The 21507-nt window shown below is 57.5% G+C and overlaps 1 protein-coding gene and 1 long non-coding RNA gene across 5 annotated transcripts; one reads left to right on the top strand and one right to left on the bottom strand.

The window, feature by feature from the left end:
- Nucleotides 1-803: 803 nt before the first annotated feature.
- On the top strand, nt 804-4249 carry LOC309446909. 2 transcript variants are annotated; one of them, XR_014185524.1, is made up of 6 exons: nt 804-866; nt 1583-1675; nt 2700-2789; nt 3515-3585; nt 3864-4009; nt 4172-4249. It is a non-coding gene; the product is annotated as an uncharacterized lncRNA (long non-coding RNA). The 2 variants fall into 2 exon arrangements; XR_014185525.1 differs by having other exon boundaries at nt 817-903.
- On the bottom strand, nt 1723-14395 carry ST6GALNAC2 (ST6 N-acetylgalactosaminide alpha-2,6-sialyltransferase 2). Of its 3 annotated transcripts, none has more exons than XM_082067105.1 (11): nt 14127-14395; nt 9858-9950; nt 9683-9737; nt 9280-9454; nt 8047-8212; nt 7824-7962; nt 7566-7669; nt 7322-7405; nt 6795-6894; nt 6405-6568; nt 1723-1789 (listed from the first exon to the last, which is right to left on the bottom strand). In XM_082067105.1, the coding sequence occupies exons 1-11, from the start codon at nt 14249-14251 to the stop codon at nt 1738-1740; spliced, it is 1257 nt and encodes a 418-aa protein (XP_081923231.1). In that variant the 5' UTR covers nt 14252-14395; the 3' UTR covers nt 1723-1737. The 3 variants fall into 3 exon arrangements, with proteins under 3 accessions (XP_081923231.1, XP_081923232.1, XP_081923233.1); XM_082067106.1 differs by having other exon boundaries at nt 1723-1786; XM_082067107.1 differs by lacking the exon at nt 1723-1789 and having other exon boundaries at nt 4389-6568.
- Between the last annotated feature and the right edge of the window lie 7112 nt (nt 14396-21507).

Raw genomic sequence — 21507 nt, 5'->3', positions numbered from 1 at the left:
TTAGCGTGCTAAGTACAATCATGTGCATCTCCCTAGTAAAGAGAGCACATGAAGAATGAATAAATGTAATTAACAAGCAGCATGACAGTGCAAAAGCTCCACGTATGGCGCCCAGGCCCAGCCCCAGGTGCCTGTATCACCGGGGCTGACCCAGTCTGCCTCCCCGGCTGCCCTGCATTGGGTGCTGAGCTCTCAGGAGAGGTGATGGCCACAACAGCGGCCTCTGGAATCACACTCATTTTGGTTGGAAGAGACCCTCAAGATCATCGAGTCCAACCGTTAACCCACCCCTGGCGCTGCCCCATGTCCTGAGAACCTCATGTCCGTCTGTCCAGCCCTCCAGGGATGGTGACTCCAGCACTGCCCTGGGCAGCCTGTTCCAATGCCCCACAGCCCTTTGGGGAAGAAATTGTTCCCCAGATCCAACCTCAACCTCCCCTGGCGCAACTTGAGGCCGTTTCCTCTGCTCCTGGCGCTTGTTCCTGGGGAGCAGAGCCCGACCCCCCCGGCTCCAAGCTCCTTTCAGGCAGTTCAGAGATCAGAAGGTCTCCCCTCAGCTCCTGTTCTCCAGCTGAACCCCCAGGTCCCTCAGCCGCTCCCACCACACGTGTGCTCCAGCCCGTTCCCCGGAGCCAGGCCTCACCGCAGAGCTCAATCACACACACTTAGTGCTGTACATTTCATTTGGCACCTCCGCCCTGGCAGACGCCGGATGGAGCGGAGGCGCCGGCCCCGCGCACAGGCCGGTCGGACTACACTTCCCATCGGCCCCCGCGCCTCTCGCGAGGCCTGGCGGGCACGCGCAGCGCGCCGCGCCCCGTCCCTCCCTCTCGGCGCTGGGGCACCATGGCGGCGCGGTCGCGGCGGTGAGTAGGGCTCCGCGCCATCAGTAGCCATCCGCGGGTAGGGCGGCCCCGAGGGGCGCGGAGACAGCGGGAGGGAGAGCGGGAAGCTCTTGCGCGCCGTCGCGGCTGCTTCTAGGGGTGCAGCGAGGCCTCGATGTCGGCCCGTGGGGACGGAACGGTGCCCGCCATGGCGGGTGGAGGAGGCAAGGCCGGGCTGCGCTGGGCCCCGCGGCTCCGGCCCTCCCCGCGCACCGCGGACGTGCTCGGCTCGCAGATTTTGGCTGTGCTTGTGCTGATTCTTCCCCAGCAGCGCCTGTGGGAGGGTAATGACTGCAGCAGTACTGTCTGGGGCCTGGCTTTGAGCACCCTGCAAGCAGCGAGGTCCAGCGGGCTGAACCCCGTTACCCATCACATCCCGCCCGGAACCCTCACAGAGAGGGGGCAGCGGAGCGAGCGGTACCCACCCCGTGTCGGTACCCACCCCGTGTCGGTACCCACCCGGGCGAGGAGCACAGTAACCACACCTCCAAAGAACAGGCTCGAGATTTCGGGCCAGCCCTGTGTGGCCCAGGGGTTGGCTGCTCTGGAAGCTGAGCTAGTGATGATAAAAGTTATCCCTGTCTGAAATTTATCTTTCCTGTGTGGAAGCATGACTCTGAGGCTCAGCATTAAAGATGCAAAAGTAAAGTAACAGTTTGTTACATGAACTAACTCTCTGTCCCCTTTCTCTCCTTCAGAGCATGGCGTCGAGCAAGGGTAAAAACACTCACCTGCCTGGCAAGCTGATTCCTTCACTGAACAGACAGTAAACCCGCACCAGCTGCATGATGGTGAGAAACATCAGCATCTGTCTTCTCATAGTCTAGTGTTCTCCTGTTGCTGGGCTGTAGAACTAAGATTCATTCTGCTGTGTCAGATGATATCCTTCTGTGTCCCTGGGGCTACTGGGAGGAGATATAAAAGGTTTGATTAATGTAATGAAGCTAATCAAGGCTGTAGCTTTGTTGCAGCTGCCACCTGAATGTGCAGCCCTTTGCTGCCATGGAGCACAAGCTGAAAGGCAGCACAGAGTGAATGGGAATTTTACTGTTGTTGGTGTCCAACAGAGCACCTGCTTGTCAGCGTGGTCAAAATGAGCAAGAGTAGAAGGGATTAGAAGTACGGAGGGATTGGGTGACAGCCCATTATGGAGACACTTGACACAGCTCATCTCATAACTGTGTTTGTCACAGAAATAGACGTAGTGAAAGAATAATTGGCCTGTGTGCCTTCCCAGAGGTGCACTGGGGCAGTTTCAAGCTTGCATCAGGTTGCTGGGGGTGAGGAGATGCAGTTCACATATGGCAAAGGGTCATCCTAGAAAGGACGCATCCTGAAGAATCCTTCCCTGGAAGGGATGTCTGTGGCTTAGGTCTGCTTGAGTGCATTTCTCAGACAATTTACATCCCACATGAGTGGATTATTCTTGCATGTAAGGAGGGAGATTAAGATGTTTTTGTATGATGAGAAGGAATATGTCTGCTTGAAACAGCTAAAATCAGTCTAAACCACCAAAGTCTCAGAGCTGGTGGGTTTTTTTCCTAAGCAAGGATTTAAACAGCATCCACCTCCCAAAGTTTATTGTCTCTGAGTGAGACGAGTCACTGGCAAACGTGGTTCTTTGTCTCCAAGGCACAGGTTTCTCCTGTGCTAAATTTGTGAGACAAAAATTGCCTGCCTCTGAATGGAAAAATTCCTGTCTTTACTCCTTGCTCAGTGCTGTTTTTTTCAGAATGGGGTGGAGAAGAAATGAGTGGAGGACAAACTTTATTTAAAATACTGTTGCTAACAGTGTTCAATGCAACTTGTATTTAGGAGGAAATCATCCTGCAGAATCCTGGGCTTCTGTCTTCCCCCATAGATGGCTTTGGCAAGACGGCAGCTGCTGAGTTGTGCTGCAGACTGGTAAGAGAATACTTCAGGATTGCATACTGCTCATCTTGAGTTTATTAATTGTATGTCGGATTTGTAGACAGCATGACTCATCTGAGCAGAATACCGAGTCTTTGAACGCTTACCAGGAAAAATCCTGGTCGTTGGGAAGAACACTGCTCATCGGCATGTCGGTGTCTGCGTGTAATTTTGTAGAACTCAGGGAGTTTATATAGCCAAGGGCAGGAGAAAAATATAGCCTGTGATGTGCTGTTATCCCTGTCTGACATCTCAGCTGTGAGGGAGAAACAACTGTCCACTGAGGCTTTCCCTGAGCGGGTCTCCTATCCCCTGCAAAGGCTCAGGTGACATGAGTGTCACCTGTAGGGCAAAAGCAGCGTGTGTCCCTTTCCTCCTGCCCCTGCCCTGTGTGACTGCAGCATGAGCACTGTCGTGCATGTACAGGCCGCTCAGCAGCCAGCCACAGCCCAGACAGGGCAAGGCTCAGCCCAAGGCCTAGAAGCGCTGCCCGCTGTTGTCATGGCAGAGTTTTGATATACGAAGAGCTTTTAAGTTTGTCCAAACAGTGAGGCACAGCGGCAGGTTGAAGGGCAGATAAGAAACACAGTTTTTGTCTCACCTGATGTATAGTCACTGAATACACACACTAGAATGGCACTTTGTCTCCAGGTAGCTGACAGCTGCATTCTACTAAATAATTTCACGCTTTATTTAACAGAATTTGTGTTTGTTTGCAGAAGATCTATAACATTCACTGACAAGCTGAAGTGGAAGACTTGACGACAGTGGATTTCCTTAAGAAATCAAGGTTAGTGTGCAGAAGGGGAGGGAACGGTGCTACAAACCAGCAGCCAGGTTGGTTGCTCTGTCAATACAAAGTGTTCCAAGTAGGACCAGTCACTGGGAAGAGCACATGGCGCTTTTGGCTTCCAAGGAATAAGGGGGAAAAGATGAAAAGGCAGCCTGGTGATAAATAGGAAATGTAAAAGCTACTCAGTGCTTTGAGAACAGAGAGAGGCAGGAATAGTTTCAGAACCATTATGTTTTAGGAAGGTAGTTACAGCATTGCTTTGTGGTGTTTCCCAGCTCTAGAAGCAGCAGAAGGAAGATGGTTCTGGAGAGGCTCTTGCAAACAGCCACCGATGCATCAGTCAGAACAGTGTAAAATGGCCTCGTGTGCATAACCGCAGGCTCCTCCTCGGTGCTCAGGGGTTGCTGCAACCGCATTGTTGGTAAGTTCCCCGTAAAACCTGAGAGGATTTGGGTACTGGTGCACTTGGCTTGGAAGGGGAGCAATTTTTGTCTCCTGTGACCTGTGCTCTTGATTAAATAGTGCAAATCAGGAACTTTCAGCTGACAGTTGCTTTGGTCTCATGCTGCCTTTTTTCCACTAGGACCTGATCTACAGCTGGCTGGAGGAAGAGGTGGTTCCCTTCTGTCTTCTGTTCCTGAATAAAATAAGCTATGGAAAATCTTGGGAATTGAAGTTTTTTGTTCGTAAAGGTTATCTACTTGGAACAGAAATGGTTTTGAAGAGGTAGGAAGGATTTGGGGTTAAAATGCGTTCTGAAATTTAAGCAGTTGTGAGCTTACCCTTCACAGCTACACCTTCTCCTCCCCAACAGCCAGAGACTCCAGTGTTGAAGAAAAGCAATTCACAGTAACAGTGTGACAAAACAACTTATGGCTCAGCTAGGACTGGTGACAGAAATGGTTTTTGTGGTCTGCTGAGAAGCTCAGGGAGAAGCAGCAAGATGCAGCCATCAGGTTCATTGTCTGGCAAAGCCCTTAGACTGGAGCGTGTTTAATTCCCGGGCTTGGCTACACCCTTGGCCAGAAAACCTCCCTTTTTGCAATGAGAAAAGAGGGCGTGTGCGGCAGTTCCTGATGTGTGCAAACAGCTCTGCCCATAAGCTGGATGGGATTCCTGGCAGGATGCTGTGCTGGGAACGCGCTCCTTTGGAAAACCAGTTTTATGTGCCCTATGCATCAGGGTGCTGCCAATTGCCGTATTCAAGGTCACCTGCGTGGGCTGTGCTGAGTCTTGGTGCTTTTTTCATCAGGTGATGGCGAGGATCAGCCTTGTTCTATGAAAGAGGTTCTGCCGAGCACTGGTGAATAAAAAAACAGGCCAAACAGGCTGCCTTGGGTCCATTGTCAGGTCGCTCTGATACAGTAAAAGGTTAGTTTGAGACCTGGGAACACAAGATGGGCTCCAAGCTGGAGATTACATCAGAGAAGGGTTTGTAGACTGATCTTCAGTAATAGTCATTGGAGCTGCCTGAGAGAAGCTTGCAGGGAGCTCGAGGGGGTTTGGAGGCTCCCTGGCTCCCATCTCCAGAGGAAAAGGGCTGTGGGACAGCGCTGGACGCCAGGATCTCCCCCATTTAACCCCCAACTGGGGCTGGTCCCCAGTTCAAGGATCACTGGTACATGAGGCAGCTCCTCTGCTGCAGGAGGTAAGGGGGTTCTTACCCCCACCCCGTTTGCCAAAACGCACAGGCATAGAAGAAAACAATCATTCAACATTTATGTAATTACACAAAGTGGGAAAGTGTCTCTGATTACACTGCCGTGCCCAACCAACCCTCTGGCCACCTGCTGGAGCAGTGTCCCCATGGGTCTTCCTCAGTGTGGGATGACTGAAGGGTTCCAGACCCTCAGCACCTCCTTCAGGTTATTTTTAGGGGGGAAGGAAAAAAAAAAATAGCGACCATCACTTAGACTCACCCAACGAACTTGTAGGTTCCCTAACCTGCCTGGCGTGGGACTGTTCTCAGAGCACTTGCAGCGCACCGTGTGGTTCCCTGAGCAAGAAAAACCTGACAAACCCACAACCACCCACACTTGGCCCGAGACCAGCTCCGGGCTGCTCCATGGCCAGCCGGGCTCCTGGTGTCCCCTGCTGTCACCCTGCTCTTGGCTGATGGCTTTTAAGACCCCTGTTTGAAAGAACCATGACCTAGAGAAGGGAACAACAACGGGGCGTGCTGTGCGTCTGTCACAGGAAAGCACAGCCGAGCTGCTGTCATTCCCGCTGATCAAAGAGGCAAAAAGATCCTTCTGGAGAGTGGCACGTGTCACCACAGAGCTGGCTGGAGTAAAAGATTTCTGCAATCCGGAGGGAGGTGTTCTCCAGCCACACCACCTCCCATTAGCTGGATGATCTTGTCTCCATTCCCCCCAGTCCAAGGATCCATCCTGCCTGTCGTGGTCCCACCACAGTGACGAGCATCTGAGCTGGAGTGCGACAGCGAGGTGAAGGGCATCCTCCAGCCACACCATCTCCAGCATCCCTTGCAGCATCACCCTGCACTTCCCAGCCATGTCCGTGGGACTAGGAGGTCACGGCCACATGCCTTGGTGCTTCTTAGTACCCCAAAGGCGACATTCAATCACGTTGAACCGTGAAACAAGTTGCCAGAGCTCCTCAAGGAAATGCAGCATCTCCCTGCATCAGCTTCAGCTCGCCCCTCACCACCACCACTAGCTACAGTGCGACTGGTCTGCACCTTGGGCTGGCCAGAGAGCTGGGGAGAGCCCTCGGGAGGGAGGAGGTGGCCTTCAGGAAAGACAAAAGCCACAGGAGTCCTTGGACTTGCCCCGTGGGCCACCGCCCAGCCTCACCGCTGGTAGAGGGTGATGATCCCTGCTTGGTGCAGGCTCCTCCACAGCGCTGCCTCCAGCATCATGTCATGGTTGGCGTAGAACACCAGTGGTTTCTTCTCTGCCTCATAGTAATGGTCTGAGAACTGCTTGTAGTTGGTGGTGATGAACCCGTAGGCACTGACCTGCGGGGAGGGAGGTGGGACAGAAAGACAAAGGATGGGGTTAAGGCTCAGCCTAAGGTGCTCCATGCACCACCACCCCGCTGGGGACAGGTGGTGGCAGATGTGGGACGGCCACCAGGACACACTGGTCCCCACCAGGAGCCTTACAGGAGGTAGTCACAAGCTCCCAGCAGCCAAAGGGGGATCCCCTTGTCCCCCATGGGGAGGTGGCCCTGTGTCTGCTTACCTGGTCGCAGGTGTGGAGCGCAGTGAGGAGCATGAGGGCGCCAGTGCTGGGCATGTAGAGTGACCTGTACTGTGTGTTCAGCAGCTCTGAGCGCAGGAACCTGTGGGGGACACGCCGGGACAGGGGGGTCATGGCTGGCACAGCACCACGGCTGTGGGAGTCTCCCTGCCAGAGGGGATGTGAGCTGTGCTGCAGGGAATGGGAATCAACCATTTGGGTTGGAAAAGACCCTCAAGATAATTGAGTCCAACTGTTAACCCAACACTGGCACTAACCTATGTCCCTGAGAATCTATCTCATCTCTGTGTCTGTTCAACCCTTCCAGGGATGGTGACAACACCACTGCCCTGGGCAGCCTGTTCCAATGCCCAACAACCCCTTTTGGGAATAAATTGTTCCCCAGATCCAGTCTAAACCTACCCTCGTGCAACGTGAGGCCATTTCCTCTCATCCTAATGTCAGGGGACAAATCTCTCTGCTTTATCTGCAGAGAGTGGGGCAGCAGCCACAGTCCTCCTCATCCTCACCTCGCTGTCAGGTACTGCAGGAAATCAGGATGCAGCAGTTTGAACTTCTCTGCAGATGCCTCTGGTCCAAAATACTTCTGTGGCCTGTGGTGGGGTGAGGAGAAGGGCAGAATCCGTGTCATGGGGGTCTAGGGGCTACATGGGGTTTATCCCACCAGGGACAGGTGTAGGGTGAGGGTGGGCAAGTCCTGCTCCCTCCAGTGTGTCACCAAATGTGCTGGGAGGGATCCTGGGGGCTACTCACTTGTCCCCCTTGTCCGAGCCCTCGGGGACGGGGCTGCCCTGGATGGCCGACCTCAGCATCACGTAGTCACGGATGTCCGAGGGGATGAAGATGTACCTCAGGTCCTGCAGTGGGGACACAGAGCGGGGGCTTTGGGGCACTACCCATGACAGTGATGCAAGGGCTGAAGGCTCCTGAGATGGGGAGAAGGTCTGGGGCACAAACCCAGCTCAGGAGACAATTGGAGATCACCCTCCTGACAAACCCTCAAGGTCTCACCTTGCCCTGGGGCACCTGGGTGAAGCCGTACTCCGCATAGGCGATGAGGGAGTTCTTCATGGTGTTCACCGTGAAGCCATAGAAGGAGATCTTGGTCCCGACGTCCTCCTCAAAGCCCTTGATCACGGCACCATTGATCCTGCAGAAAAAGCACAGGACATGTGTCTGGGGCCAGTCGCTCCACAGCACCCACATCCCCATCCTGCCCAGGACACGTCCCCACCTGAAGACCAGGTCGTGGGCATCGATGGCCTTGCCCTGCCGTGAGCCGTTGAGGATGCCACCATTGCCCACCACGGCGCAGCGGACGCAGCCCCTGGGGAAGGTGTCCCTGTCGAAGAGGTGCCGGTTGGCGGAGGCGTTGAGGAGCCGGAGGGTGCTGCCCACCGCTGAAACGAGCAGGATGCGACCAGTCAGCAGGGAGAAGGCGCGTGTCAGCCCGTGTGAGTGTGCAACAGCACAGACATGCTTGTGCAAGAGCACGTCCAGGAGCAGCGCACCAGAGAGCTCATGCTGTCCCCATGCGGGAGAGGGGTCTGCAAGTGGGGTGGGGGGACACCAGCCAGACCCTCCTCTCCCAGGTTTGGCATCAGCCCCCTCGCAGGCCCCATGAGGGACAGGCTTTTTAGCAGGGCCTGTTGTGATAGGACAAAGGGTGATGGTTTTAAACTAAAGGAGGGAGATTCAGGCTGGACATGAGAAGAAATTTTTTACCCTGAGGGTGGTGAGAGCCTGGCCCAGGTTGGCCAGAGAGGTGGTGGCTGAACCATCCCTGGAGACATCCCAGGCCAGGCTGGACGGGGCTCTGAGCAACCTGAGCTGGTGAAGATGTCCCTGCTCATGGCAGGGGGGGCACTGGGGGAGCTGGGAAGGTCCCTTCAGCCCAAACCCTTCTGTGGTTCCCCCTCCGAACAGCAGCGGCCTGGGGCCATGGAAGGCATGGGGACACAGCCGGACATCTCCAGCTCTGCAGATGTTCCTGCCCGCACTGGCCACATCCCCTCTTAACAATGTCTCTTTGCATCTGCTACCGGTTTGCTCCCCCCCGCCACCCCCAGCACTTCCCAGCCCAGGGACTGGAGCTGGCGGCTGCCGGGGGGGAGCAGAGAGTGGGTTTGGGGTGGGAAGGGAAACAATCTCCATCTGCAACAATGGAGCGGGTTGTCTGAGCTCCTCTGGCCCCAGTTAATAATCATGCACACACTGGGGCTTTTATGCAGGGAAAATGTCACAAGATGCAGCAAGTGGCATTTGCAAAGCCATCCCCTCCACCCCGTGCCCTAAGAGGCAGAGTGGGGAGAGATCAAGGTCCCCAGCTCCTCTCCAGGGCTTCTCCGCCTGCCCTTGTCCTCAGTCCCTTCTGCTGGGCTCCCTGGTCCCCTCGAGCCGCCCCGTACCCTCTTGTCACCCTGTTTTGCCCCATTTGCTGCCACCCCCATGCCAGCCGGGTCTGTACCTGTGTGGGACAAGCCCTGCCAGCCGTAGGGGACATGTCGTGTCTTCAGCCTCTCCCAGGTCTCAGGTGTGAAGTGCTGGTCCCACATCAGCACGGGGACGTCGAAGCGGAAGATGTCCCCAAACTTGGGGTCGGCCTTTGCTCTGGCCGTCGCTGAGCGGGGGCACGTGCTGGGCTGCGGGGGCAGGAAGAGCTTGGTTCAGTTCCAGCCACACCAGGGAGGTTCAGGGAGACCCACATCATGGATGGAGGAGGTTGCTTCTCCACACACACACACACACACACACAAAACCCTTTCCAGATGATGTTGCTGCTCCTCAGCTTCCCAATACAGACCCTGACCTGACCAAACCCACCGAGGAGGCAGCACTGGGGACTTGAACCACACTGTGCTCATCATTACCTGCTTCCTGCTGGGCTTGGGCTCCTCCAGCTCAGCAGAAGGCTTGAAGGGCTCACTAGAAAGGAGAAAACACAGAGCAGAGTTAAAGATCCATCACTTGGGCACTGGGGAGCCCTGCAGTGGGCAGGGGGTCCCAGCTCGTGCTGGAACCACCACACACTCCTTCCCCCCTCACCTCTCTGAGCCGCCTTCCAGGGTCCATCTGCGGCTGCTGACCTGGAGCGATGTCCCCGGCGGAGCCAGGACCAGCGGCCCCGGCTGCAGCAGGCTGGGGGGAGAAGCCAATGGGGGCTCAGCCGGGGAGGTGACATGAAGTCACCCCCATCCCTGAGGGCCATGGGGCAGGACTACATCACCTCCACCCAGCTCCCCTTGGCCACTGCCTGCACCCACCCAACCCCATCTGTGGGTGGTTCTGCAAGCCAAGAGCCACAGGGCTGTAAAATACCAGGTTTACGCAGAAAGCAGCCACTGTCTGCCAGCAGGTCCCACCTCCAGAACCTCCAGGTACCAAAATCTGCACCCAGACCAGCCTGCAGACTTAGGGGGACACCGCCAAGACCTCCCCAGCCCTTCCCACAATCCCACCTTTCCCAAGCCCAAGCAGGAGGAGGTGCAAGGGGCTGGGATGAGCCAGAACATGTTTAGTTGCAGCACTGGAGAAGCAATCACCAACTGGGATCTGAGGGCTCTCGGGGTGTACGAGACCCCCTTTTCCATGGGGCTGGCTGGGGCATGTCCCAATCCCCCCTTTAGTGCTGGGGATGGGGCAGGGGGTCCCTCCTGAGCATGTCGGGGTGCCCTGAGTAGGCAGAGCAGACCTGACCTCCCAGGGGGACAGGGCTGGGGCCGGGTCACAGCCTGGCGAGCGGGAGGTGGGAGCCCACCGGCGGGGAACAGGCTCCCATTCATCCTGCACAGAAAGGCCCTTCAGATCCCCCCCGGCACCACCGCCAGCCCAGCCGGCAGGTGCTCAGCCCAGAATGGGGGGGTTGTGGAGGAGACAAGGGCCCCTTGTTACAGGAGCTCGGCTCAGGAGCACAGGGACAGGTAGAGGCAGGTGTGGAGCGGAGCTCTGCCACCCCCCCGGCGCAATGCTGCCTGGCGTAGTGGGATTGAGTTTCTGCTGAGCCCGCCCTGCCGTCCCCTGCCATGGGAGACATGTCCCCTCGTGCCTCTGCCCAGTCCCACCACAGCCCAAATAGACACCAGCCGCACTGACAGCCCTGCCCAGGTGTGGATCCAGACCCATGTGCCCCCAAAACCCTGCTCTATGCCACCACAGGGTATGGCATGATATGCAGGGACATCACCTGGGTGCTGGCACCGAGGGCTGGAGAATGTCCCCAGGTGTGGATGCGGACTTGGAGCCACACGAGCTTTAGTCCCAGCTCCCTCCTCACTCTGCCCCAGCTCTGGGCAGGGGATCTGCTGCCCGGGAGCCACACAAACACCCTCTCCCAGCCTCGCTGCCCTCCCAGCCCTTTCCTGTCAGGCTCACAAGCCCCAGCTGCACATCCTTGCCCCTCCAAGCTCTCCCACTCTCATTTCTTGGGACAGACCCTTCACTTCCCTGGCCCATCCCAGAGCCTGCAGGACAAGGCAGTGCCCTGGGCACTGGCAGATGGAGGGGGCTGTGCTGCTTTCTGCTCGTCCGGGGATGCTGCAGGGTGCCTGGGGGGGCTCAGCTGGAGGAGGTGGGTGCAGACAGTCCAGTGGGTTGGCTCCTGCTCCAGGAGCTGGGACCCACCTCCACCGATGGCCAGACACGGTGTGTGGCACCTGCTCCTCACCTCCTCCAGGACTTGTGCTGACCTGATGAAGCCAAACCCCATGCCAGCGCCTCTCTATGCTCACATGCCAGCTGTGGGTGCTGGGGAGGGTGTGGGGTGGCTGGGCTCCCCCCACTGGACAGCAGCTCAGTTGCACATCGGGGAGCCAAATGCTTTGACGTCATCTGCCAGGATGTGGCGAAGCACCTCGTGATGCTTGGTTGACTCAGAAGATGACAACCCACCCCGGGACCGGCCGATGCACAATGGGGCTCTGGGGAAGGAGTGGCCCGTGGCTGCCCAGGCACCAGCTGTGGCAACCGAGCCAGCCCAGCCTGGGTCGGCTCTCTCACTGCCGTGGCATTCACAAGTATGACGTTGCTGGTCCATGGCCACCCCTCGTTTCCGGAAGATAACGCCGTGTACTAGTGTTGTGAGCACACACTCCGGCCTTATCTTCAGCAAACAGCCTTACAGAGACATTTGAACGGTCCGAAGCACCGAGGTGAACCTGCTCTCGGAAGGCATTTGCTCCATCCCACCACAAAGGGCCAAGGTCCAGAAAGCATCTTTCCGTGGCGCAGAGCCCAAGCGGCACAGTGAGGCTGGGCAGAGCTCTGCGCCCATCCTGCTGACCCAAGAATAAAGCCATGGACGTTGCCAGCAGCTCACAACGGGGTTTCAGAAAGGTGGCCGGGCAGGAGTGGGACAGGGCCAAACCCCGGGGACTCCCAGGATCTGAGTCCCTCAGGGACAGAGACATTTTGCCCATCTCCACAGGGGTCTCACCACTGCCACCAGCTTTGTGCTGACCTGGAGGGGGACTCGGCATGGCTGTGGGCATCTGGCCCTCAGGTGATTTGGTGCTGGCAGCAGCTGGCATCAATCACGGGGTCAGGTTCCTTCTAATCCACTTCATCCCTGGTAAGTCTGCATGGAGACACCGCTCACACAAACCTCCCCCCTGAAATGCAGCCACCTGCACCGATGCATGAGCATCCCTGACCGTCCCTTTCAGCTCCGGCAGCAGGCAAAGTGAGAGCATGTGCTCTGCGATGGCACGTCAGCCGTGTAAAACACCAGCCACCCTGGTTTCACCTCTGGACTCAGCCCCACACCCGTCAGCAGCGCTGATCCCACCGGGCGCGCAGCTCAGGCTGGACAAGCAGCGTGTTTGTGAACTCAGGGAATTGGAGCAAACAGGACTCGCTCCGGTTTGGCTCTAGCTTTAGCAGTTGGGTTAAAGCCAAGAGGAAAAGTCAAGGAGAGCTCTGGAGTGCAGGTCAGCTCCCCGTTATCTCACCCCGGGCTCTGCTCTGGGGCTGGACAAGCAGTCCCAGGACAGGAAGCCAGGCTGGCTCTGCGGTGGGGGAACCTGGGGCAGGTCCAGACAGTTGCTGAGTTCCCTGCCACCTGCCATTTGGTAGGGGGAGCCTGGGTCCCTCCACACCCTGCCCCTAGGATGGGCCATAGACCTTGCAGCAGGATACAGCTGGTTTTCATCCCCAGCTCCAGCACAGTCCCTGGGCATGTCTTGCTGTCTCAGTTTCCCCTCTCATAGACATCAAGCTCTTTGCGGGGAGCTGCTCCACACCCCAGACACCACTTGCCCTGTGCGGTACAGGCTGACGCCAGCACTGCTGCCCCCCCAGCACGGCCAAGGGTGGCAACAGCCAACCTTTGCCCATCTGCTGGGGACACATCTGCTCTGCCAGCACGGCAGGAGAGATCTCTACCCTGGGCAGGGCAGGAGGGGGCAAGGGGAGTCCATGGCTGCCAGCTGGGAAAGAGAGAGGATCTGGACCCCCAGGCAGCCCAGCCGGCTGCATCCCCAGCAACTCCCAGTGCAAATCTGGCTACTCTCAGCTCACCCCGTGCAGGACCAGCTCCAGTCCCCACAGCATCCTCCAGTCCCAGGCAGCAGCTGGGCTCTGTTGCACCGAAGGCACCCAAGAGCACCCAGCGCAGAGGCAAGGGACACCCATAGCACTCTCTGGGCATCACCTGCTGCTCGCGGGAGAGGAGGGTGGCTGTTTCTGCAGACCAAGTGCTGTGCAGGCTCCCTCACACCCTGCCTGCTCAGCCGCACTCCCTCGAACTCACCAGGGCTCCCTGGGGGGCCCCAGCACCCCCAGCCACCTGGCACAGGGAGAATGGGGAAGGGACTTGGGGAGGGTACAAGGAAGGCAGATGCAACCACAAAGGGGGAGCTGCAAATTGCTGGAGTTTGGGAATTGCTGCAGCCTCTGGGAGTTTGCAAGCGGGGGGGAACAGCCCCAGGGATCAGTGCGGGCTGCAGGGAGCAGTGTCCTGCCCCTGCAGTGGGGGAATCAGTGCAGCTCCATGGGGGCCAACCCTTCCCCAGGACAATCAGCCGGCTCCCATCCTAAATCAGCCCAGAGGGTCCGGATGAGGGTTTGAGCAGGGGCTGAGCTGTCCCTGCACCCAGCGATAGTTTCTTTGCACTTTGCGCACACACACACACACACACACACACACACCCCTGCACCCCCCCCACGGCGCCGGGGTCCCGCTCCGGGCACGACCGGGATGGCACAGCTGGGATAACCTGCACTAAGGGGTCCTCAGCGGCACCCCAATTCCCCTTCCCCACCCCAGTGCGCGGTACCTCATGCAGGATTTACACACCCCTGTCCCCCCTCGCCCCGTACCTGGCTATGATCCTCCGGCCCGTGGGCGACTCCACCGTCGCGTAGTAGTGCCCGTAGAGCAGCAGGGAGGATGTTAACCCGGCCAGCAGCAAGAGGCAGAGCCGCTTCCAGTGCGGGGACCCCATCCCGGGCAGGGCGGGAGCCAGCGCTGCCTGCACCGCGTACGAGACCGTCCCGCGCTGCCTGCACCGGGCACACGGCCGCTCCTGCAGGGCCCCCGCGAACCCCCGGCCCCGCTCCTGCAGGGACCCCGCGAACCCCCGGCCCCGCTCCTGCAGGGACCCCGCGAACCCCCGGCCCCGCTCCTGCAGGGACCCCGCGAACCCCCCGGCCCCGCTCCTGCAGGGCCCCCGCGAACCCCCGGCCCCGCTCCTGCAGGGACCCCGCGAACCCCCGGCCCCGCTCCTGCAGGGACCCCGCGAACCCCCCGGCCCCGCTCCTGCAGGGACCCCGCGAACCCCCCGGCCCCGCTCCTGCAGGGACCCCCGCGAACCCCCCGGCCCCGCTCCTGCAGGGACCCCGCGAAGCCCCGGCCCCGCTCCTGCAGGGACCCCCGCGAACCCCCCGGCCCCGCTCCTGCAGGGACCCCGCGAACCCCCGGCCCCGCTCCTGCAGGGACCCCCGCGAACCCCCCGGCCCCGCTCCTGCAGGGACCCCGCGAAGCCCCGGCCCCGCTCCGCTCGCAGTCCCGGGTGCGGACACCGCCGGGTCCCGCTGCCCGTCGGAGCGCGCTGGATGTTCCTCCGGCGCGGCGGGAGGGTGTGAGCCGGGGGCGGAGGCACCGGGCTGACTGGTTCAGACTTGCTGAGAAAAAAAAAAGCGCACTTTTGAGCTGCCTTTCTTTTTTTTTTTTTTTCTCTCCGAGCTGAGGATTAAACATTTACTCGGACCAGTAGTGAAATACGGTTTTTTTTGGTGTGTTGGTTTTTTTTTTTGGCTACTTTTCATGCCACCCACCTACAGCTCACAAAACACGAGGGTTCCCCCTTCTCGTAACTTTCTTGTTCGGTGAAATCACGCGATCTCCCTATCGACAGCCCCAACCCCACCGGGCCAGAGCTGGCTGTTGCTTATTAAGTCTATCAGCTAAATCAGACTCCCAGGTGAAGCCGAGCTCTGGCCATGGGGTGCCCGAGAGCAGCCCCACCAGCACATCCCCCACCCAGCCGCTCACCGGCAAAACCCCTGGTGTAAAAAAGGAGAGAAGGGGGGACACACACAGTTGGGGGGGTGCTGCATCCTCTTCCTGCCCCGCTTTCTGCTTGAATTTATCGCTCCCCCACAACGCGGTTTTGCAGCAAACAACAAACCGTTTCAGGGCTTTGTGTCGACTTCAAGAAATAGTTTGGGCTGGGGGAATGGAAAAACGAGTTTAGGGAGCTTGGGGGAAAATCTGGATGAAGAGTTTTGATATTTGCGGAAGCAAATGGCTTAGTTTCTTTTTGAATGGATGTTTCAGTATCACTTTAGTTAAACTCTCCTAGTCAAAGAAAACAGCCCTTTGAACTAAAGGATGTGCATACCAAAATGTTTGTTATAGCGGGGGAAGGGACTCAGCAAGGAAAGCAAGCGTTTACAGTTGATCTGTAGTGATTTGGGGGTGGGGGGGGAATGGATTTTTAGGAAGCTCCCCAACTTGGGGAGCAGCAGCATGGTGAGCACTGCTCCATCCAAACCCTTGGCCCTACACCCAAGGATCCCTGAGCACCCATGACATGTTGTCCTGGGGTGTCACCCACCTCCAGCCCCTCCCCAAACACCCACTGTCATTATCCAGACCCAGAAACTTGGAGTCAAACCCCATCCCTGCTCCCCAGTCTCACCCACACACCCCCGGGCTGGTGTATTCATGGCTGCATTTCCCCCCAATGCTTCTTGTCCCCCCAGACCCAACCACCCCTCACTTCTACTCCAGCCTGCCCGGACGTGTTTCCAACAACGCTGCTTGTTCAAAGGGAGATAAATACAAAAATCACTTTGTATGAGTTTGCTTCAGTCTCCATTTTCTTGCCCTGATCCCTGGAAATTTCGGCTGTGCAGGGATGGCACCGTGCCGGCATCCGAGTGCCCAGGTGGCGTTGGTGACAACGTGCTGGTGCGAACACGGGAGCAGGACTGTGACCCAAGGCTGGCAGCGCTGGCCTCGTCCCCCTAGGAGAGCGGACATTGTCCCCGGGTCGCTGTGAGGGGACGGTGGCTGGGCTGATCTCAAGGAACATTTCCAGGGAACAAGCCCTGCGGCTGCGCAGGGGCTGGGGGGCTGTGGTGGGCAGGACAGACTGGGCACAGGGCACATGGAGGAAGAAGAGACCGGGCAAGAAGGAGGAAAGACAGGACAAACCTTCACCGCTGGGACATGCAGGGATGAAACCAGGTCTAAAGCCCAGTTGGAACTAAAACTACAAAAGGAAGGCAGGGAGTTAACACATATCCCAACAGCAAATGGCCACACAGAGAAATGTGGGTGCACTGGTGTAACAATTTGATGCTTTTTGCCTCTATCAGTAAAGCTTTGGGGTATCAGCATCGTCTAGAAGGCTCAGGGCCAGCGGAGGGAGAACAAGACTCTGGAGTCCTGCTCAAAAGTCCCCCGGCCTGCAGCCTGTCACCTTGTTCCCCCTGTCCCTGCCCGGTGTGGCGCGGGGATCGCCCTTGTTCGCTCTGACCCAACGAATTCACTCCCTGCGGCCCAGCACACGTGCTCTTGACTCTGGCCCTCTGTTAATCACGGCTAATTATTACCAACTGCTCTAGTAAGTCACAAGGGACACAGCAAGGCTTGGCCCTGGAGGTGGACAACTGATGGTCCGGAGCGAGCGGCCTGGGAAAAGTCAGGAATTTGCCATCCGGAGACATTTATGGCCCAATTATGCAAAAGCTGGTGAGTGGCAGCTTCGGTGCATTTGCCCAGAGGGACAAGGAGCTGGTTTCCTCACATTACTCCCATCTTTCTGTTTCCACGATACATGGTTTTCTGCTGTTGTTTTTTTTCTTTCCAAAGGGGTGAAAATGAGATGCACAGTTCTTCATCTGCTCTATTTGTTTTGTGCTACAATGCATTTTGGCCCATGCCCCCAAATTAAGCGGTGCTTCTTCAGCAGTTACGCAAGCGCAAAAACCTTTCAGGATTATAGTTGCCAAATAAAGATGAAGAAAAGAACACAAAAGAAATCATAATGAAAACCGGCAAGTATCATTTTTAGCCTGGGCTTTTTATTCCAGTGATTACTTCTTGGAAACAAAGCCCAAGCCATCCACATGGCTACAGAACACAAGACAAAAATAAGCACATTTTGCATGAGCTGGCTGTTGGCCACCGCTTGGTGGAGGAGAGTCTGGAGGTCTTTGCCATGATGAACTGTCCAGCTGGGAGAAAGAGATCTCCAAAAATCTCCTGGAGGATTTATAGATCCCAGTTTGCTCAGCACAGGTCAGAAGCGCATTTAAGGAAGTGCCAACAGTCTGCTCAGAGGAAACGTCCCTAAAACGCAGAGTCTGGATGGAGGAATGCGGGGCTGCGTGAGCCCCGCCAGAGAACGTGGGGCCATATGGCTGCCTGCGGAGGCATGGCCATCGCAGAATGACAAAGCTGCAGCAGATGTCTGGGGAGGCTGACGCACGGCCCCTTCCCAGGGGGTGGGGAGAGCAGCGAGGGGGTACCCGGACAAACCTCCTCTCGCCGGCTTCTCGGCAGAACCGGGGGCAGGGAAAGCGCCTGCCCGCACTAGCGCTGCCTGCGCCATGCGGTGGGTGCTCCCTGAGGGTCTCTGCTCTGATTTTCAGGTGTTACTGCAACCAGAGTCTGGAGGCAAACACAGGAGTGACCACAGAGAGGATGCTCGGACATGGGGACACCAGTGACAGCAGCACAGTGTGGGACCAGAGATGTTCAGCATCACCCTGTGGCAACTGCAGCTCCAGGCTCTGCCTTTCCATCTGTCACCCCAAAGGCTGCCCAAGGAAATGGGGTGTCCCTCTCCATGGCACAACCTCACGCTGTGGGGCAGGAGAGAGGTTTGTGGATGCAGCTGTGCACCGAAACAGAGCTGATGGGCTCCATTGTGATCTCTTCTCTCTGGTGACCACTGACAAGACGCGAGGGAACGGCAGGAAGATTGGCCAGGGGTACAGGTTGGACACTAGGAAAAGGTTCTTCACCCAGAGGGTGCTGGACACTGGAACAGGCTCCCCAGGGAGGTGTCACAGCCCCAAGCCTGACAGTGTTCAGGAAACATTTGGACACATGGTGTGAATTTAGGGGTTGTCATATGCAGGGACAGGAGTTGGACTCTATGATCCTTGTGGGTTCCTTCCAGCTCAGGACATCCTATGATCTTTTTGCCGATCTGGCAGGATGTGGCCCATTTGGCGAACCCATCCTGTAGTCCCCTCCAACAAGAAGGTTGTTGGGGACAAGCCACAGCCTAGGGTGGCCAGTTGGGACCTCACATGTGGTGGCAGTCAGCATTGCTGGGGCCCAGCCTGGCTCTTATCACAGACGCAGGTGCACGGCAGAGCCCTTGGTCAGCCCTGGACCATCGACCGCGTCTGAGATAAGCTGAACACACAGTCCGAAGGCCATCGCCATCCGTCAGGCACAAAGCAACCTGCGAGGCTCGGGGTTATGTCCCAGAGGGCTGCAGAGCTGGGAAACACCTTTGAGAAATTAGGGTGACACTCGACAAACAGTTGCCTTCCTCTCTTGGCTGCTCTGGACCAGGCGGGGGCAGCCATGGACTGATCCTGCCCTCTGCTCAGCAGGACAGACACCCCTTAGATCTCCTGAAACAGAGGAGCCCCAAAACCACATGGTGCCAGGGTCAAGCCAGCCTCTGTCCCCAGAGCACACAGCAGGGGAGAGGGGACACTGTCACAGTGTGAGTGGGTGCCAGCCCCTTGTCTGCTTGTGCAGTTCTGACACTGCCATGGGAGGGATGGAAGGAGCCTTGGGATGTCCACAGGACCCAGCAAGTGTCATTTCCCACCCCAAGAGCTGAGTTAGGGCAAGCTGGGAAAGCCCTGCAGCACCCAGGGTCCTGCTGCTTGGTCTGGCAGAGCCTGGCCCCCACAACCCCTTGGCATGGGAACCGAGACCTGCTGCACCCCAGGAGTGCTTGTACCTGGAGATGAGAACTGCAGGGCAGGAGCTGGGAGGTCATCTGGTGCTTTTTGCACAACAAAGCCAGGGCTGCTTCTTTTATCTTGCTCTCTCCTCCCCTATTATCAATAGTTTTTCTGGTCTGACTGGATTTCCCTGTTGCCATGTTCCCAAAACGGGGAGAGCCTAGGGTCATACAGCAGAGGTGAGGAGGGGGAGCCCCCCACCCCTGTGCACCAAGGAGAGCCCCACACCTCCCTGCACCTGAGAAACATCAACAGCACCTGGTGACTCACCAGAAGAGGGGGTTTTGTGCTGACCTGGAGCCGGCACAAACATACTACAGTGCCCAATCAGCCAGGGCTGCTTGAGAGTGGCACATCCAGAGGGAGCATCTGCTCCGTGCTGGGAAACCGTGTGCTGGTGTCCAGCTCTGCAGCCTCGGTTTATTGCGTGGGAAGAAGAGAGACAGGAGAGCAGGCACCCCCTGTCCTTTCTGCTCCTGAAAAGCTCCAGAGAGCCAGGTTGGGCTGACCAGGAGAGAGAGGAGATGGGCTCTGCATCGTCCCCAGCCCCAGCTGAGGAGCTACGTGCTTGCAGACACACAGCAGGACACGGTTCCTGCTTCTGCTAAGACAGGCGAGCAGACACACCGCAAAAAGGGGAAGAGGTGGAAATCAAACAACAGATTTGAAGCCCTGCCAAGAAGGTTACACTGCAAGAGCTCTTCGGCAACAAGTGGATTTGTGTCCCGCAGCCTGGCAGGGAATATTTAGAGGTTGTTAACTCCTGGGGAATCCAGGGAGGAGTTGGGCACAGCTGCAGTAACAGGTCATGGTACTCACCAACAGCTTCCCAGAAAGCTGGGCTGATGCTACAGCAGCTTCTGGACATGCACGGTTGTGTATTTCTTCCTCAAATAAGACATGTCTGTTAAAATCTGCCAGACCCTGGAGCTCCCGTTGGCAGAGGGGACAGATGCTGCTGGTCACTGGCACTGGGTATCATGTCCATGCATGAGGAGGAGTCGCTGTCATGGAGTGAATTTTTGGGGTTGTCCCATGCAAGAACAGAAGTTGGACTCCATGACCCTTGTGGGTCCCTTCCAACTCAGGACATTCTATGATTCTGTGTCCGAGGCATCTCTCAGGATGCCAGACCCAACCTCACCGTTGGTCCCTCCACTTGTGCTGCCTCCAGCACCGCACCACATTGGACAAGCCACAGCCGCATCTCTGCACACACTTCGCAGCTGTGAGGGTGGCACCTGCATGTCCCAAACCTCTTCTCTTCATGTCCCTGTGTACCCCAAGGAGCACCTGGGCCATAAACCCTCTGGGCTGGCAGGTGTTACAAAGCAAGGGACACTGGGGGACAACTGGTGCAACGTGGGCAGCTGCAGAGCTGCGCCCAGCACTTGGACGTGGCCAGTGCCAAACCTGGATGTGCCGGACATGGCACGATGGTGACAAGTCCTTGAACAGAAGCTGCCACCTGGTGGCACTGGGACAATGCTGCTGGCCTGCCAGCCACGAGGACCTGTATGGGGACATCTGGGGTGGCCCTGCACCATGGCACCGCCTGCTCTCCACTTCAGCACAGCCCGGCATTGCCGCTTTCTCCCCAGGACACACACCCAGCTGTGGGACTCACCATCAGGTCACAGCTGCTTTTTTGGGGCCAGAGCAGATCTGGTTTTGAGCTTGCTGGGAAACTCCAGGCCACAGTGAAGATCCTTCTCCAGCCCAGGTTATCCCTGAAAACATCAAACTGTGCCAGCAGCCTTGAGATGGAAGCCCAGAGGGAAGAGTCTCTGCTGGCAGGGAAAGCCCCTGGGAAGTTTCCTTCCCTTGATTCTGGGAAGCCTGAGCTGCACAGAAGAGCTGGGTGCTGGGGGAAATGCACAGCGTGGGGGCTGCCAGCCCATCTCCAAAACCTCCTCACCCACCACCGTGCCTTCAGTCAGCAAGACTCAGCCCCATCCTGCTTCCCAGAGTGACACAAAAGAGGAGGAGGGGGAAGGGAAGGGTCTAAGAGAAACTTCTTCCAACTTCTCGGGAAGAGAAAAGCCCTATTGAGGCAGGAAGAATACCCGTGGGGAACTGGTCACTAAGCAACCTGCAGCAATTCGGCACAGCCCTGTGCATGGCAAGGAACAGAACAACCTCGCTGCCCACCGAGAGCCCAGTGCGGGGCAGGGAGAGCCCGTGGGGCCTGGGGACACAAGCCATGCAGAGCCACCCCGAGGGGCTGAGACACCCCGCAGGGTACAGAGAGTGCTGT

This window comes from Streptopelia decaocto (genome assembly GCF_964273445.1).
Source record: "Streptopelia decaocto genome assembly, chromosome: 16".
Lineage (NCBI taxonomy): Eukaryota > Metazoa > Chordata > Aves > Columbiformes > Columbidae > Streptopelia > Streptopelia decaocto.
The sequence above is the reverse complement of the archived record's forward strand: the minus strand, read 5'-3'. Positions and strand labels throughout refer to the sequence as shown.